The sequence below is a fragment of the Chiroxiphia lanceolata genome, chromosome 9 (assembly GCF_009829145.1).
Source record: "Chiroxiphia lanceolata isolate bChiLan1 chromosome 9, bChiLan1.pri, whole genome shotgun sequence".
Classification (NCBI taxonomy): domain Eukaryota; kingdom Metazoa; phylum Chordata; class Aves; order Passeriformes; family Pipridae; genus Chiroxiphia; species Chiroxiphia lanceolata.
Window position 1 is genome coordinate 21693523 of NC_045645.1, and position 18305 is coordinate 21711827.

The 18305-nt window shown below is 36.3% G+C and overlaps 1 protein-coding gene across 4 annotated transcripts in view; it reads right to left on the minus strand.

Moving 5' to 3' along the window:
• CAMSAP2 (calmodulin regulated spectrin associated protein family member 2) overlaps positions 1–18305 on the minus strand; it is an 81396-nt gene that overhangs the window by 38219 nt on the left and 24872 nt on the right. For all 4 annotated transcript variants that reach the window (XM_032696303.1, XM_032696301.1, XM_032696299.1 and 1 more), the window contains exons 3-4: positions 3459–3620; positions 2725–2808 (exon numbers count right to left, since the gene is read on the minus strand). In XM_032696303.1, coding sequence (XP_032552194.1) covers positions 2725–2808; positions 3459–3620 — 246 coding nt within the window. The remainder of the gene's footprint in view (positions 1–2724; positions 2809–3458; positions 3621–18305) is intronic.

Below are 18305 nucleotides of genomic sequence, written 5' to 3' on the forward strand. Positions count from 1 at the left end.
TCTTTAATCAGCAGAAGGGGCATTCATAATTTAAATTTAGTTCCAAAACACTCAAATATCCAAAGGTGTTTGCCTAGATGAGAAGGGAGATTGCAAAGTTTCTTAAATTTTAGAATGGAATCATCACCTTTTGAACTGCTAATTGTGTTGGTAACCCAGAGAACCTAAATTACATAATAAAGCCTCAACCTGAAAAGGATGGTGGAAGACAGAAAAGCTGCACAATGGAACATTCCGGTTCCCATTCATGCTAAGTTTTAAGACACAAACAGAAGCAGCAATTAGGAGTTTAAAAAAATTGAAGAAAATAAAACAATTGAATCCAGCTACTGAGAATTAAGCTACAACTGTAATATGAGAATAAAAACGTTAAAAAAATATCTAGAAGCATAATTTAATTTTTTCCATAAAATGGAAAAGCATGCTATATTCCTTTAGTTTAAATAAAGGCAGAATTTAATTCTCCCCCTTTTTTAATCTAAGAACATCTACTGATACCAACAGTTAAACTCAGGAACAGCATGAAAAGAAACATTATACAGATATTTCAGCAACACCCAAATCTGGTACAGGAATTTAGCTACAGTTCTGACACAGCTTTGCTGAGTACAGGTTGGAAGGTCAATGCTATCATTGATTCTGAGCTCTTAAAAGAGAAATGCATGGACTGATGCAATATGGAGACAGATAATCAGGGTAAAGCACCTGGGTATCAGGGAATGAATACTAGGATGCTTGACCGGAGCCAGCTGATAATTTAACAGAAACTCCTGTGAGAAACTCTGACCAACTTGATTTGATGCATTTGACTCATCCAATGCATCTGCATTAGTTTGCCTTGTAAAGCCATCATGACAAAAAGAATAGCTGAGATTTCATAGTAAATTAGTCATCAGTTGAACAGACCAGCGTTTCTCAAAGAAAACTTGGAGTTAAATAATCTCAATGTTAACATAACCCCCTAGCATGGAATATTTTACTTAAAGTAATTTATGCAGCTGAATTCCCCAATAAGGGAAAGAACATAACATGTACGTGGGATAATAGCATTGAAAATTTAGTGCACAGAATAGAAGGTCTTAAATATTTTTTTCCATGATATGGCAACTGTTAAATGATTTTGCTTTTTTGCAAATGCATTTGTACCTTGGCCAAAAGAACTGGGCTCTTATTGTGTTACAGCTTCACAATATATACCATTTTTATGTAAATGTGTTATTCCACTGAATCCATTTATACGATCAGAGTTACAAACTATACAGGCTTTTCAACAATTGAGTCAAGAATGCTGCCGTTGAAGATAAATTATAAACTAAAAATTTTATCATTTTATTCCTAATATAAAATGCAAACTATAATATAAGTAAAAATAATACAAATATAGATAATACAAATACAGATAATTTTATGGCATTGCTCTGATAACAATCTTTTTTATATATATTTGTTTGTCATATTATGACTCTCATGCACTTTGAATTTTAAAAATTATTCTCATCTTTCCAAGAGACCTAAAAACCACATAAAACTTCCTACTATTATTTTCAGTAAAAAGAAAAATCACTAGAGGACAGAGGTACACAAGTCATCTCTCTGCCCTCTGTTTACGTTGTTTTATCTAAATTTGAGAAATGAACTTGTCAAGGACATCTCATTTTCCAGATTCATAATCTACTATCACTACTGAACACAGCTTAAATTTTCCATATCAGGGTATATGCATCAGTCGCACTACTATTGTAAACCCCACCATTTTCTTTTGCTGAGTCACATCCTAATTAGCCCTCATCATCGTTCCTTATATTTAAAAAAACCCTACAAATTGAAGGATATTCACTACATTCGTGTTTTTTGAAGCTGAACATCTAATCTGGCCTGGTAACCCACAACTCTTTCAGAGCAGCTTTGAAAAGGAGACAGCAGCTTACATGACAACAGACCAGGAGAGGAACAAGGATTACAGCCTTGCAGAAGCTCAGAAATCTGTTCTGCATTCAAGTGCAGGGATAATACCAAAGGGTGTTCAAACTGATTACCAATTCCCCAATAATAATTATATCTCAGTAGGATAAATGATCTTGTTCTGAAGCAAGCAATTTTACATACTCTAGAAGTGTATGCTATCCCTCTGTATTTGGGTGAGTATATAATGCTACTTAATTAACTGAACCTCACAAACAAAAGAAAAAAATCCTGTTGGGAAAGGAAATCAAACGTAATCTGTTTTTATTGTATATATAATAAAACCTGCAATCAACCAGTATTTTGGATCATAGCCAGAGTAATGCTCCTCATGATGTTACATACAGATCTGTCATTTGAGATTCAGACAATACACAAGGAAAAATATTAAAAACCATGAATACAATGTGCTATTTTTTGCATATCAGATCTGATTGTAGATCTAATTCATTCAAAAGTATTCATTAATCTTAACAAATTCCTTATCACTAACATAACAGATGTTTCCCCGCTATCAAAGATTTATTTGTCAAAAGGAACAACTGGGAATAAGAAGTGCAATTCTATTAGTTTTACTTTTAAATGGGTATTTTAATGAAAATGATAAAACTAATAACAAAATGAATATTACAAGTTTTCTTTCTTTAACAAGCAGTTATAAGTTCAGTATCTGCAAATGTAATTTACATACTATATGCAAGTAGTTTATGTTTACAGAAAAATGCTTATTCTAGTTTAAAATACCTTAACTTCTACACCTACCTTTTGACCTCCTGCAGATTCTGCACCGTGATGCTCTTTTAGCTTTTGTTCCTGTTCCATGATGTCTTTCAAATGCTCGTTTACCTAGAGACAAAATAGTTCATTCAGTTGTCTAAGAAACAAATCCTAGAAATTACAAGCTTTCAAAAGGTCTACAAATTACAACCGCAGAGTTAACTAAAAAGATAAAACAACTATTTCAGACTAAATCCCTGAAGCAAAATCAGCCAATGTCAGTCTCAGATGCAGTCTAGGGTCACTACTTGTTAGCTTTACATTGTATGAACTACCTTACCCCTTATTATGCTCGATCATATTCGATTAACAGTGTATCCTTGTTACTTGATTTGATGATGCAGCGAAGGTAGATCACTTCAAGCAAGAGGTGTTCAAACTCAAGCACAATACCTTTGGGTTTAGGTTACACAATGAGATGACAAGTTCTAAAGAGCCAGGAAGGACCCTCAAGCAGCAATCATGGCACCTCAATGTGACAGTGACAGCTAAGATGTCACATGTAATGTATATTACAGTACTTAGTTAGCCTTCCCATTTATTTGGTTCACACAACATGCTTAACTTATTTCTGCAAATTGTGTTTTTTATTATCCATAAACAGGCTAAAGGAACAGTCTTTATCAGACACAGTGTTGATACACATATCCTACCCTCTCATCCCTAATTGAATCACATAGGCTACAAAGAAAGTCAGCTTGCCTTTCCAGTACTCATACCTTGTTTATCCAGTACATGACAGCATCCTCAATATCATAAGGTACATCTGTAGCTTGGAGGAAGGTTGAATACTGCTGAGTGCAGGCAATCACTTTCTCAACGCTGACCATCTCCACCGTATACGCCATCATGAGGGTATCAATCATGGCCAAGTGAGCACTCTGCAACAAGAAGCAGCAATACCTAATTACCTTGCAAATCAAAAGATCACTTTCTTATGGATTGCTTGTCAACACAGCCACATACGTGAAAAGACCAAAACTATAGTTTTCTATCTGGTTGCCAGCTTTTGGCAAATGAAAACAAACATAACAGATTTGAGAACACAAATTAAATTTCAAATCAAAATAACTCCTGTAAGAAAATGAACACAAAAATTAAAGAACTGAAAATGAAAAGAATAAGCAAATTTAATGATTCAAACATCATATCACCTTTAACAGAGCTAAAGAGATCTTTTAAATTTGTCACCATAGGAAAAACAACCCCCCCATCTGATCAATGTTATTTGTACTGGAAATAAAAGCTGAGACTGCCTGCTAAACAACCTTCATCATCACGAAAATGCTGCATTAATATGTGAAAGTTTATCTGTATTTAAAGTCATAATCCAGGAAGAAGACACGATTATACTAATCTTTAGCAAAACCCCCAACATGATAGAAAAATATATTTTTTCTTCTAGTATATTAATTATGTTATGCAGATGCAGCTATATATGCTCAATTAGGTTTAAAACAAGCATGTACTGATAGATAAAACATAGCTTCTTTTAAAAGATGAGGTACATTTCTCCTGGTGTTATGTATTGAAAGACAATGGCTATTTCACAGTTTGTAATACTTAAAAATAAACAAACAACTCCCCCTGCCCCCCCTAAAAAAAAACCCAACAAAAAACTCAAACACAGCAATAAAAAAGAGGATGACAACCAGGATTTACATTAGATTCTTGTGATTGAATAACAAAATTACTGCGGTTTGCAGAGGCAGCACCTACAGCTAAACAGATTTCCTTCGTCTTCATGATAACAAAAACAGAAACAGTTTTCTAAGTATTAAGCAAGACTTCCCATGGATCAGAACAATTTCCAAAGACGGTATTTTTTAAAATATTGACTTTAAACACAGCTCACAACGCAAACAAAAATCCCCAACACTTGCTAACACCATCGCTTCACTGCTATAAAAAATATTCATATAAACATCTCACAAGGTAGCTGTGACAGCCATGGTAACAGCAATGAACAACATGAGTCACATGGCAATATGCTATCTAATCATCACACTTAAGGTGCTTCATGCACATAATTCATGCCAGAATTTCCAGCAGGAAATGAACAGATCCAGATTCAGGCTGCCCTTAGTGTTTGTAGCACCAATGACAGTAATGATGCTGACCTCAGAAGTAGGCAGCAGCATATACTGATTTTTTTAATGCAGTTAAGTTGCTTTGTTTGACAAAAAAAAAGACAAACTACACTCACTTTATCTACTAAAGACATTCACAAAACTGTTCCTGATAGCCAGCCTTCCTGGGACAAGTTTATTCTCCTTGGATCCTGGATGTGACCTGAGAGCCCTGTCTGCCCCAGACTCCATCTGTGCTCCCAGCAACAGCAGTGGAGCCAGGCTGGGAACCAGCATCTCCTCACTCCTGACACCACTGATAGACTCATTCAGAATAAACTCCTTCCACCACCATTATTGTGCCTTATGAATTAACTTACAGACCTTTATGAACAAATACTGATACAAGCTCTTAGGGGAATGAAGGACAGTGCTGGGGAGCTGAATTCTTGCCACTCAAAGTATTCAAGAAAAATAGGAAGGAAAAGAGTATTGCCCATATCCAGCCTTCCAAGGAGCCTGCACTCCAGTGGGCAATGCAGCAATGCTATCCAGGGATGCACAAGCTACTCCTTTGTTGGCCCAGCAATGCAGAGAAAAGTTCAAGTCATTAACTATGAGTACAGTCCCCCAAAATGTTGTAAGGATTGCAGAGCCTGGGTCAGCCATACAAATCCATGCAATTCTGGCAAGAGTTTCCAGCTCAGACTGCAGAAGGGTAGTTTAGCATATGTAGTACACAAGAAGATTTGGATCATCTCTGACATCCAGGGGTCATTGATCTAATAATCTTTCCTTGCTACATTTTTCTTACCTAGTCTGAATGGCTCCTGGGTTAAAACCTTGTGCTGTTTTCAGAACCTCCCCAGGAGATGAAATGAAGATATAATTAAAACAGCAAGAAAATACTGGATTTGCCTTTTAGGAGGAGGTGATGCAAAAAAATAATGTTTTCCAGTCAAACGTAAGAGTGGCCTCATACAGAGTGCTACTGCTAGAAATGTGCTGATCCAGAACTGCTCACACTGCCTGCGGCAGGAGGGGATTGTTTTCATCCCTGCCTGTGGGAGGACACTGCCTTCCACTGAGGTCTGACAACCAAGTTGCAAGGAAGTTCCCCAACTGTTGATCTATGACTAGTTCACTGGGTACTATGCCTGTGCTTTGAGACTGGCCTGCAAGAAAAGCTATCCCTGGAAACTCTCCCAGAGGAATTTAGTAGCCTTCACCTCCCATGCTGGATCATCAGCTTCTCTGGAAAACTTGATCATGCCTATATAAAGTGGATTGCCAATGGAGAGAGAACGCCACTGAAGTGTTGCTAAAACTGCAAATATGTTCAATATATTATAAATACATTAGGCAAATTAAATTATTTACATTTAGTTAGTTGAGTCACATTTTTATTGTTTCTAGTAAATCATTAATGAACTGCAAACTACTTAAGCAAACAGAGGGAACAATGAAGAGAATGACCTTAGATAATGCTTTGTATTATCAAAACTAAGTGTAATAAACTTTTACCCACACCGACTAAATTCATGTCACAAACTTTATTTTACATAAACAATCAAATACAAGCATCTTCAGTCTCATAAGTGACTTCAAGTTATTTTCTTTAGAATCCAGACAAGACATTCAGAAATTTTTTTAAAAACATTAACTAATAAAAAGAAGAATGAGTATTATCCTGAGAAACAAACAACAAAATTGCTATTTTTTTCAGTTAGCAAAAATCAAGCTTTTGTTCTCTTACTAATAAAAATATTTAAAACTAGTAACATATATGGATTTATTCCCCCAGAAAATTACAAGCAACTAAATAAACACACAGGATAACAGGTATCTAAAATAGTTGTTTTTTAGTTTGGTTTGTTTGGGTTCTTTTTAAAAGGAGGTACAGAAAGAATGAGAAAACTATTTAATTCCATATACAGCTCTACTGGTTTTCTTCCACTTATTCTGTAAAGAGTAAGACAAGCTGCATTCTTTTACATCTCCTGATCCACTATGCTCAATGAGAAAGAGCAAATTAAAAACCACATTACAAAAATAGTGTCCTACTGTTCCAAATACAGGCTCTGACAGCATAACTGCTGAAGTTCTCTAAAAACCCCCAATTTTTAAGAAATTCTATGGATTTGCCTTTCTCACCGAACAACATATTTTAGGTACAGCTAAAAAAATCAAGTGGGAGAGTTCACTTTTACTAGTTGGATCTGCAATTATGAGTGAATTACACATGGAAGCAACTTTTCATATCTGAGGGAGAAACAGAAACCACTCTGAGGTGGGCAGAAACTACGATCACCACTCAGCAATGTCCTCTTTCTCCAGACAAGCCTGTAACACAACACCTGAAGGAAGTCCCCAGGGGCCGTGCTGACTGGTATTAAGACAGTAGGTTAAATGCTGATATTTCCTCTGAGGTGGCAGCATTCTGATACACAGCATAGAGGCCCAGGCAGGATTTCATGCTGTCACATACCTCCCGCATCCAGAATTGCAGCAAGGCATATGTGAATAAACATCACAGAATCACAGAATATGATGAGTTGGAAGGGGTCCACAAGGATCATCGAGTCCAACTCCTGGCCCTGCACAGGACCAAGAGCGTTGTCCAAACACTTCTTGAACTCTGTCAGGCTTGGTGCTGTGACCACTTCCCTGGGGACGCTGTTCCAGCACCCAACCACCCTCTGGGCAAAGAACCTCTTGCCAATAACCAACTTAAACCTCCCCAGACAGCACTTCAGGCCATTCCCTGTCACTGGTCAGCAGAGAGAAGAGATCAGTGCCTGCCCTTCCTCTTCCCCTCACGAGCAAGCTGTAACTGCAATGAGATCTCCTTTCAGTCTGCTCTTCTCCAGGCTGAACAGACTAAGTGACCTCAGCCACTCCTCACACAGTTTCCCCTCAAGGCCCTTCACCATCTTCATTGCCCTCCTTTGGACACATGGCTTAATATCTTTCTTATATTGTGCTGGCCAAAACTGCCACAATACAGTTCTGAAATAAAACTAAAATTAGAGAAATAAGAAAAAAAAAATCACACAGAGTAGAATAAAAGAACATTAGAGAAATATCTTTTTAAAAAAACAACCAACAAACAAGATCAACACAGCAGCAGTGAACAACACAAGAAGTAATACACTTTTTACAGAAGTGTTATGCAGAGATTTGGTTTAAGCCAATTCAAAATATCTTTTCATTCTTTGATCATTTCACTACAATAGTGCAAAGCACTAAAGTCTTAAACAGAACACAATGACATATTAAAAAAACACAAACCCTTGGATTCTTAGAGGTATTTTATTTTCTAAGACACAAATGTGGTTTTGTCTTGCCCAGCTACAGCCTGACCAGAGCACAAGAGTTTTAACTTACTAATCTTAACAATCTCATGTAATTACTAGTTAGTTTCTGCCCTGTAATGTAGGTTCAACAGCTTTTCTTTCTACTGCTGAATAATTCAATAAGAAGCTTTACTGAACTGTAGAAGAAAAATTATTCTGGGCATGACTGCTAATGCCTTCCCTGTCTGCCTAACATTTGATTACAGAGCTTGCTTCATGTCCCTTGAAGAACTGAAAACAACTTCATTAAAAGAGTACTAAGCAAAAGGTGCATATGATACTGTACACACAGATACTTAGGGATAAATATTGCAAATTACAGACAGCACCTGTATTGTTACCTACTACTAAGGATATTTCTCATATTCCATTAAATGATATTCAGGTCAGGAGTTCTCTTATGACCTACCTCCATAAGAAAAACATAGACAAACCCATTTCCCACTACTGTGCTTGAAGAAAGAGGTAGAAAGAAAAAGACGATATAATTGTTACACTCGTGCTGAAAATAAAAATCCCCTAATCTCACTATGCTTTGGCCAAGAGATTTGATCTTTGACAGAATATGGCTTTTGTAAACACACATATGTACTCCTGTTCTTACTCAAGTTGGTTGTGCTTCAAGAATTTTTTGCAAGAATTTTGTGAAGGAATTCGGTCATATTTTTAAAAATCACTTGCACAACAAATACATATATTTCTAGTTAAATTCCCTAAAGATTTTGCCTAGACTAGATCAGGTACTTGAGCAAAGAACAGATGAGATCAGCTCTCTACATTTGGCTGGCAGAATTTTTATATCCATTGCATCAGTAGTTATGTATGTAAATAACCATTCTTATCTTCTGAAAACAGAGGTTCAGATACTTCTCATACAACAGTAAAAAACAGTAATTCCAATGGTTTGATGACACTTACTCAAGAACATATATGGAATAACCACTATAAGATGTACTTAGGGAGAAAAAAAAAAGGTAAAACCAGTTGCTGATATCCAGAGTAAAAAACACACAGTAACAGCAGGCAAGGGAAAGCACACAGGAAAGGTGTGCCACCAGCAGCGCGAGGATCCCCTTCCGTACCGCTCTAACCCACATCTCTGAATCCAGTTCCCTTGCAGGTTCTGTGCACAGCACAGTTTGAGAAAGCTGAGCAGCTTTAGCTCCCAGACTCCCTTTCCCAGGGACTCGCCCCCAGATAATCCAAATCTCAAATGAATCTGCTAGCATAATGAGATATCATCTAAATTCCAAAGCTTAACTAGGAGTGGAAAATTGCAGAATTTCAGCTCAGGGAAGGCATAGACCAAGCCCGATATTGCAGGAGGTGAGGAAGGAATTCATGAGCAGTGCCAACAGGTGATAACTCTATTACAAATTTCACCATCAGTTATACAGCAAATTGAAGAAAATTCTGATACTATAAAGGCAACAAATTCTAAAATATTTCAATTAACAAAACAGAGCAGTCTCAAGTAGTCAGTTCTGCTCTGTCTGATGTTTTTGGATGTAGTTCTTCTCTAGCCTCACACAGTACTTATGCCTAAGCACAATCCCAAAATAACCTCAGTTGTCTAGTTAGTCTTGTCCTGCAAGTGAATGATCATGTGGAATTACCTCCTCGCTGCACTGTCATGAAGAACAAGCACTTGACTCTGATAAGATGCTTATTCAGCAAAAACGGGCACTACTGAGTCATGCTAAGCACATCGAGGCAGGTTCTGCAAGGTAGAGGGAATGGTTTTTACTTTCAGTATTTTTATAGCTTTCTGTATTTGGTTAACTTTTTTAATTTAGCAATCTCTTATATGAATTTATATGTTAAAAATTCATTATTTGACTGACTATACACAGCTGACACAGGAAATGTAGTTCACTTCTATAAAAAGGATTTGTTGAGTACAGATACTTGCTGAGTTAAGCAGTTTGACAGCACTTTTAAGTTCTACCTAAGGTTTCTTCATTATGCTTGTTAGAGAACTTAATTTGATGTACTAACTCAATCCTAACTAAATACCTAACAGAGGTTCCCAGATTCTTTCTGAATCAAATAATCAAGTGAGACCTTGACCTACTCCAGGTCATAGTGAAACAAAATACCTGCACAACACACACTGGAATCAGGAACCAGCAAATTATGTTCATCACATTATTTTAATTTTGTCATATTTAATAGTTTCACACAACCTACTTTGATTTTTTTTTTTTAATATACTTAACAACTACAAATTGCTTGTATCGTATTTACTGGAAGAATCAAGTGCCTAATGGTAAAAACCACAAAGCCCCTTTATGCTAAGTACTCCATGTTTCAAAAAATAAAACACTTGCAGTTGTATAGATTAAACCAAACTGAGAAATTAATGAAGGATAACTGATAACAAGACAGTTATATACATTTAGACAAGTAAATAGCAAGAGCCTCAGATTTCCCAGAGGATTTTGTTTTTGCAGATAATTCAGGATTTTTCTATATCATACTGTCAAATCCTGTCCAGACAAACCAAAAGCAAAAATCTCTTACAAAAACTACTTATATGCGCTGCCTCCTTCCTCTCATGTGCTGGATATTTAAACCAAGAACAAGTAGTAATTATATAAAATATCATCTGAATTTCTTTTGTCACAACAAGCTTCACCACTCTTTGAAGAACACAGGAACGGGGAAAAAGAAAAACAAGTCTTCATCTTACCCATATATAAATAAAAAGTAGTTCCTTCTTCCTGACTCATTCATACCTGCATAATAATGACATTAAAAGCACTGGTTTAACTTCTCTGGCAGCTTAGCTAAAACACCTGCAGAGGCAGTTATCACCAGAGTATCAAAGCATGTTCATCTCAGAACATCTGCTGAAGGAACACGGCAGTGCTGCAGAACTACCACTTCCTCGTGGAGAAGGAGGAGCAGTGACAAGACAAGCCAGATTTCTACGGAATTACAGGTGAAGAGTTCAGGTTTGGGTGATGTGCTAAAGTATATAAGAGAGGAAGTTGGAAAGGAAAAGACGAAAAGAGGCAGAGGTCCCAAAATAAAATATATATGTGGGGCTGGGATTCTAATTCGTGGAGATGAGAGTGCACCTCCAGTGCAGGACTTCGCCTGGCACTGTGCCTCAGCATGCTGCAAGTCCCACTGGCAAACCCCCCAGAGCCTCTTGCTTGTATGTCATCAGAGGAGATCAGTTTTGAAACTTTACAACACAGACTTCTAGTTAACACATTTGACAGTTAAATATTGATGGGCATTTTTGAATGGCAGCTTTTGTAGCTCAGGTAACTGATATAATATGCTTTCCTACAAGAAGAGAGATAAAGTTAGCTATGGTTCTTTCTCTCATTTCTCAAACCAAAAGATGATCAAAGTAAGGCCTAGTTATCAATGGAAATCTCCAACTAAATTCCACACAGTTCTGGGACTGGCCTTCAGGCTATGTTTTTAATGCCTACATTCTGTTCAGTTTCCTCAGGAAATGTGCCTCCCAGCTGGAACTCATGTGAGACACTTGCCAAAATACCAAACTGGAAATACACACTTAGATTCTCGGGGGATGCATTTGAAGATTAACTTTCAATCATAAACAAGAGATTTGGGGTGTTTTGTTGCAAAACTCATCTTTGTTTTTGAGCGTGATCATCTTTCTTGGTCCAAATTTGTATTTTTACTGTATGTGGAGGAAATGTGTATCATTCAGCATCTTAGATAAAACAAATAAATTTAGTGTTGAAGCTAATGCCTCTGAAATGTAAGCATCTAAGACCTTGGGACAACTTCATCCTGTCACATGTCAAATATCACCATAATTTTATCAAGCTGCTGCTCAAAAACCTAGAAAAGTGTCTGTGGTTTTTGGTTAACTGCTGATACACAAAAATCTATTTTTAGGAAAGAAACATGAGAAACTTTCTTTGTGTTAGCTTTCTGTGTTAATCTAGCAAAATATTGGATCAAGAAATCAGAACATATAAGGTCATTTCATAATATCTTCAGAAAGAGGAAAATAAGTTTCAATTTTTATATGAAAACATACTATGAAATCTTCCTCTATTTGCATATGAACAGGCTCCTGATAATTTTCTTGCTGTTTCTTTATTAACCATAGAAGGGCAGAGAAATGAGGTCATCACACTCCTTACAGTAATGGCAATTACATTAAGGAGTTATTTTACCTTTTTCTCAAAGGTTTATAGGAATAGCACATTTATAGACCATAACACAGCACAGTAAGACATGGGAGGGAAACTGACCTCGTCCAACATTTTCTTCTAAAATAACAGCCAAGGTCAAAAGAAATTTCCCACTCTCTTACCTAAATGAACTCTATCAGCAGCATTAAATAATTAAAACAGACACAGGAAAGTATACTGATCACAAGAGATCTCTTTCTCCATGGCTGTTAATGTAGTAAAACCTTGTAAGTGACAAGCTGCTGACTAATAGCATTACTAAATCAGACAGCTGACCAACATTTTTTCATCTACTTATTAAAGGATTACGACAGGCCAGCCACAACAGTGGTCCACAGTGATGTTAGAGCACAAGTGGGAAAGGTGCATTATGGTTGTTTTGACAAACATATTCAAAAGCCTTTCCACTTGGTTGGTTAATCTGGACTAAACATCAAGCTTTAAGACAGATCTTGAATCTCTGAAGTAAAGAGTGGGTTCTTCAGAGAAAGACTCATATATGCACTCACAGGCATAAAGTAGTTACTGTACTGTAAACTTTATCTGTTTTTTCATCTTCCAAATCAACTCTGCACTCAGGAATATACTTTATACTTTAAAAAGAGCAATCTGCGTGCCTTCACAGAGATCCTGCTGTACCAATAATCCTTTTTAATAGATTACTTGCACCCGAGGATGTCCACTTCATCTACTGCTGTAGATTTTTGCAGGACATCTGGCAGCAGTCTCCACCACCATAAGCTTCTGCTAAGCACAGGGTCATACACAGGCTCTGCCTGCATCAGGAACTGCTGCAGACCAGCAGGAGCAGGCTGTCAGACAGAAAAGGGTTGTGCTGAGGAGGGGATACCTACAATATGGACTGCTCCTGTCAACAATCACTCCACTTAAAAAATAATCTGGAATTCAAGCAGCATACTAGTAAGGCAATGGATTGTCTTTCTATCAGCATTTTACAAAAATGGGAAAATCAATGAAATAGTAACTAAAGCCTTTCTTAGAAGTTACTTTGGTAAAGGCATGATTAATATGACACCATCTTCAGGAAGAACATTTTCTTCAAGAAAACTTTCTTTTGAAAAATAAAATGGTTAATTAGCTTCTTTCCTATCCATGGAAAAGACTAGAATGTTTTATCCAAAGAATTAAGGTAGAACAGGAGACCATTGTGAACTAGAGACTACTTCTCAGTTAATGGACAACTAAGGTACAACAATGACCATTCACATCTTTCACAAGTATTTGTTTGTAAACTGATACTTTTCAGAGCATGAAAATGAACTTGGAAGTCTTATCCTCCACCTCTCTTTGGTAATGAAAGAACAGCCAGTTCATAAGTCTATTTAAAGATTAAAACAATAAAACACATGATCATGTCCTCAGTCCTCATGCATTTTTGGTTTATAATGTTATTATTTCAGGAGATGTTGCTTAGTTAGTAGCTCTCGAAATAGTAAAGTCAGCTGCAGGAGTAGCCTATTCACATTGTAGTAAACAACTATTTTCGTTGGCAAAACATCACTCCTCCTTTTCTCCACAATTAAGACAAGCTAAGTAACAGGGCATGGTGATAAATGAAACAAAACACAAAGCAGCTGAACAGAAAATCACAATACAGAAACAGAAAAACTGGTAACTCCTTTCATTTTAAAAATAATTACTTAAAATGGCAATCACTAGATTTTAAGTATTTTCTGTGCTTCCAAGAATAGCAATTAACAGCAATAGTATTATTTGAAACAAGCACAAGGTATGTCAGTGCATGCTGTCCAGAAACCACACAAGCTCTTCATGTAATGATAAAGTCCTTCCTTTGGCAAAAGCAGTGACCTACCCCCACATATGAACCTTAACTATTAAATCACCTTGTTAATTGGGAAGAGGAGGGGAGATGAAAGGATGAAGGGAGGGAAGGAACAGGAAAGTATTTTATAGCTGTCCTTAAATGACTGATTCAGAGCCCACCAGCTGTAAACCCAAAGTCCCATCAGCAGTGCCATGGAAGGATCAGTACAGGCCCTATGCAAGACTTGGACAGTCTGTGACACCCAGCAATTGGTGACACTGTTCTGTCAGCCAAAAGCCAAAAATCACAGAACAAAAATCTTTGCTGGGCAGTTTGGCTGTTGAACATTTGGAGGAACTGAAAACAGTTTTGCTTGGAAGAGCTAGAAAAGAAAGTAGTGTAAGCATTAAGGACTGCAGAGAAATTACATCAAGCCAGGCCAAAATCCCTGGAGAGGTACTGCTGCAAGAACTTAACTGATGGCTTTTCAGACCAGACTAAGTAAAGCAAAGCAAAGTAGAAATTGTTGTTTCTCAATTTTTTCTTAATTTCTGAATTAAGAAAAAGCCTTATTTTTCTCTGTATTTTATATCTGTGGTTTGTTTGGGGTTTATTCCCAACCTCCTTCTCATTAAAGTTATAAATTAACTGACATCTGTTCTTTCTTTTCAAGCATCCAAACTCTGAAATCCCATAATCCGTAAATGGGAAAGGATGATTATTGAGAAACTTGGCTGAACTACATGTGAGACACATTACTGGCCGTTTTAGCAATCAATTTAAAATCATTGGCTTCGAGTATGTTATTTCAGAATTGAAGGCAGTATCTGTAACTTACGTTACCTAAAATACCCAAAGGAAAATTTTATCAAACCTAAAAAGCTGGCTGTCTGCATAGGCAAGTCAATCTGTAATATTTGAAAATGAAAAAAATCAATACTGTAATAGTACCAGATGGCATGGACACTTTTTGAAAAGCTGGTATACAGTTCTCAGCACATTTATTGGTCACAGGTAACAGGCAGTATACATTTCAGTGTCTGCCTGATCATCCAAACATAGGATAAATACAAATCAGTAAGTAATTTTGCCAAAAAAAATTCTTACAGTACTCATTATAGATATGAAAGACTGGGCAGAATTTACTCTATATTAAAAATGAAAATATATTAAAATATATTGAAATGTGTTTTAAAACATAGTTTAGACAATTTAGGGTTTGCTTAGTAATATTAATTATTCATCTTCAAACATAGAACAGTTGTTATTTTGAGACATATTACTTAAGAACTGTAAGTCTTTTTCAAGTTCCATGTTGGATACATATGGACACACACCAAGCAAGGCAAGAGACACTATAGAGGCCCAAGAACAAACACAGGCCAGACAAATGCCAAGCCTAGAAGAGAATGTACACATGGTTTCTCCCTGAACAGAGGATTCTGCAGTATTTTAACTTCCAAAGTAAGGTGTACTTAGTGTGTATAATGCATCTGAAGTGGATATATTGACTTAATGCATTGTTTATTATTCCACAACAGATGAAAGATAAAGGTACAGAAGTGAGGTATATCAGATGATTGAAGAACTATTTTACAATCTCATAATTATTAATGGAGAGCAATCACACACTCACCTGTAATCATAATTTTAAATAAAGTAAGTTTCATGTCATAAAACAATTTCATATGTTTCTATTGCTGCAAAGAAAAAGGACAAAAATAAAAAAAATTGCATAAACTGATAGAAGCATTCACATTAGTACATATGCTTTCTATTGTGTCTGCACCTCTTCCCATTCATCCCCTTTGCCCTTGGATGCAAAATAAATACTTCTCATCAAAAAGCACGTGGTATAACACTTGCTATATAGTTCAGGTAGTTCAAAATGACTTATCAAATCTGAAATACTTTATTTGGATTGTGCCTTCTTCAGAGGAGAAAGTAGCTGTTTAATGCCAGTTATTCATACCGCAAAAAAAAAAAAAAAAAAGACAAAACAAAATCAGTTTTTCACATCCAATGAAAAAACACAGAGAGGTTCAACCAGAGCAGCTACTGTGGAGAGGAGGAACATAAACATCCCTCGGTCCTTTCCCCTCTGTGCATTATAGCCTGCAACTTCCTTGTGCCATCCCAGGATGTGCAGTCACAACAGGAAATGTGCTTCCAGCTCCATCCTTCAGCCAGGCCCAAGAGCAGCAAATGGGGCTGTGTGCCAGGACAGCACAGCCATGGCAGGAAGCTCTTGGAATGGAGCTGGCTGTTCAGATACCAGTTTCCCACATCCACTGCAGAAAGGCTGCAGATTGGCTGGCAGCCAACTGGATCATTCTGATCTACCAGAAGCTTCAATTATAACCATGAAATGGTTCAAAATAAAGAAAAGGCATAATAATAGTGATTCTTCAGAGGTTTTCCTTGGATACTATTTAAAATACTTCTATCATTTATTAACATGACCTTTACAATGGTTTCTGAATCAATCCCTAACTGACTATACTGGGATTCTTTTGAGATAAAATACAAATTATTTTGGAAATTCCAGATAAATCAATGATAGACTATAAAAGTTATTTTGAAGGCCGTCTTCATCTGAACTCTTTACATTCTTAATGTCTTATTTCTCTACATGTAGATGGCTCAACTCTTATGTGTGTTTATATATATATGCATTTACACACACACACATACATACCTACAAGAAAAAGAGGTCAGAGCAGCTTTGAATGCACATAGCAAATAATGTTGCAACAGGACTTAAATAATCAGAATGAATCAGTCATTCAAACAGCACTATCCCTTTAAGATGTGAACAAGACAGGTTTTCACATTTAGAGACTAATGTCATACTTTTGTCAGAGTTCCAAGACTGCAAATGAAAATATCACGTTGGTGTTTCCTGGCTTTCCAGTATTTGGCGTTGCCACTAAATTTTTAAACTTTTTTTTTAATAAACAGTAAAACGTACAAATAATATCCCCAATTCAGTTTCTACAGATATTGGTGTCTGTAATAACAAATTGTGGGTTTTTTAAACAGATTATTTTTATACTTACTGATACCATTACAAACACCAGGCATTCGCCTAGTAATTCTTGTTCAGTTATTTATAAACTTAGGACCTTTTTATTCTTCTATTACCCTGATCCAACATGAAAACTTGCTACAATGCCCTGGTATTTCAGCAAAACACTGGATGAAATAATTTAAACTCTCTCCTAATTACTGATAGTGAATGTACTGTCTAGCAGTGAATGTACTCATATTTGGAAATATACTGCTATAGAATTATGATAAAATATGCTGCTTGGTGATATAAAGACAAACAATTCTTTCACATAAAAAATAATTAATCTATACATATATAGGCCTGATTTTTTAGTCTTTTCACTCAGCCTCCAGATTTTATTCTGCATTTAATTAATTTAATAAACATTTCACTAAGTAGTAAGCAGTCTGACCTTAAGCACTATCTATTGCATACGACATTTACGATAATCTAATTCAGGGAAAAACAAGTAGCCTACTAAGCTTTCAAATTTCACCTCAAAACTTCACTAAGCTTTCTATATATAATCAGGCTCTAATTGCTTATGCAAATGCAACTAATTGCATCCTCTAAAAAGGCATCTGAAACATGTAAAAGACTGCAAAAACAGTTTCTCTAAATATATGTCTACTGTAACATGCTTTTTCACAGCAGCAAGAACAAAAGTTAAGTAACACTGTTTTAAAAGTTCATTTATTATAATCCATAATTTTCTTCAGTGTAGTATTTTCCTGTTTTAATCATAATCCACTATTTTGCTCTCAGAAATTATGACAATAAAGTTAAGAGATTATGGCATGTCTAGCTGCCAACAGATTAGCAATGCATTATTTTAATCTGTAAAGCACCAGTACACTGATGGTGTTGCAAGAAGCAGAGGAGGAGAGGTGGGAGTTATGCTGTGAGAAGAAAAAAAAAATTATCACCAATCTAGAAATAGATATTCCTGGCAATAGGCTTTATCACACCAGGCCTACACACAGATCTGGAGGTTTGCTTTATTGGGGTTGTCACAGACTGATGGTGCCCTTTCAGTAGTATAACAGAAGCACTTTCAGGAAGCACCTCCAAGCACTTGCCACTGGTTATCTTTTGGTAACAAAAAGGAGCAAAGTG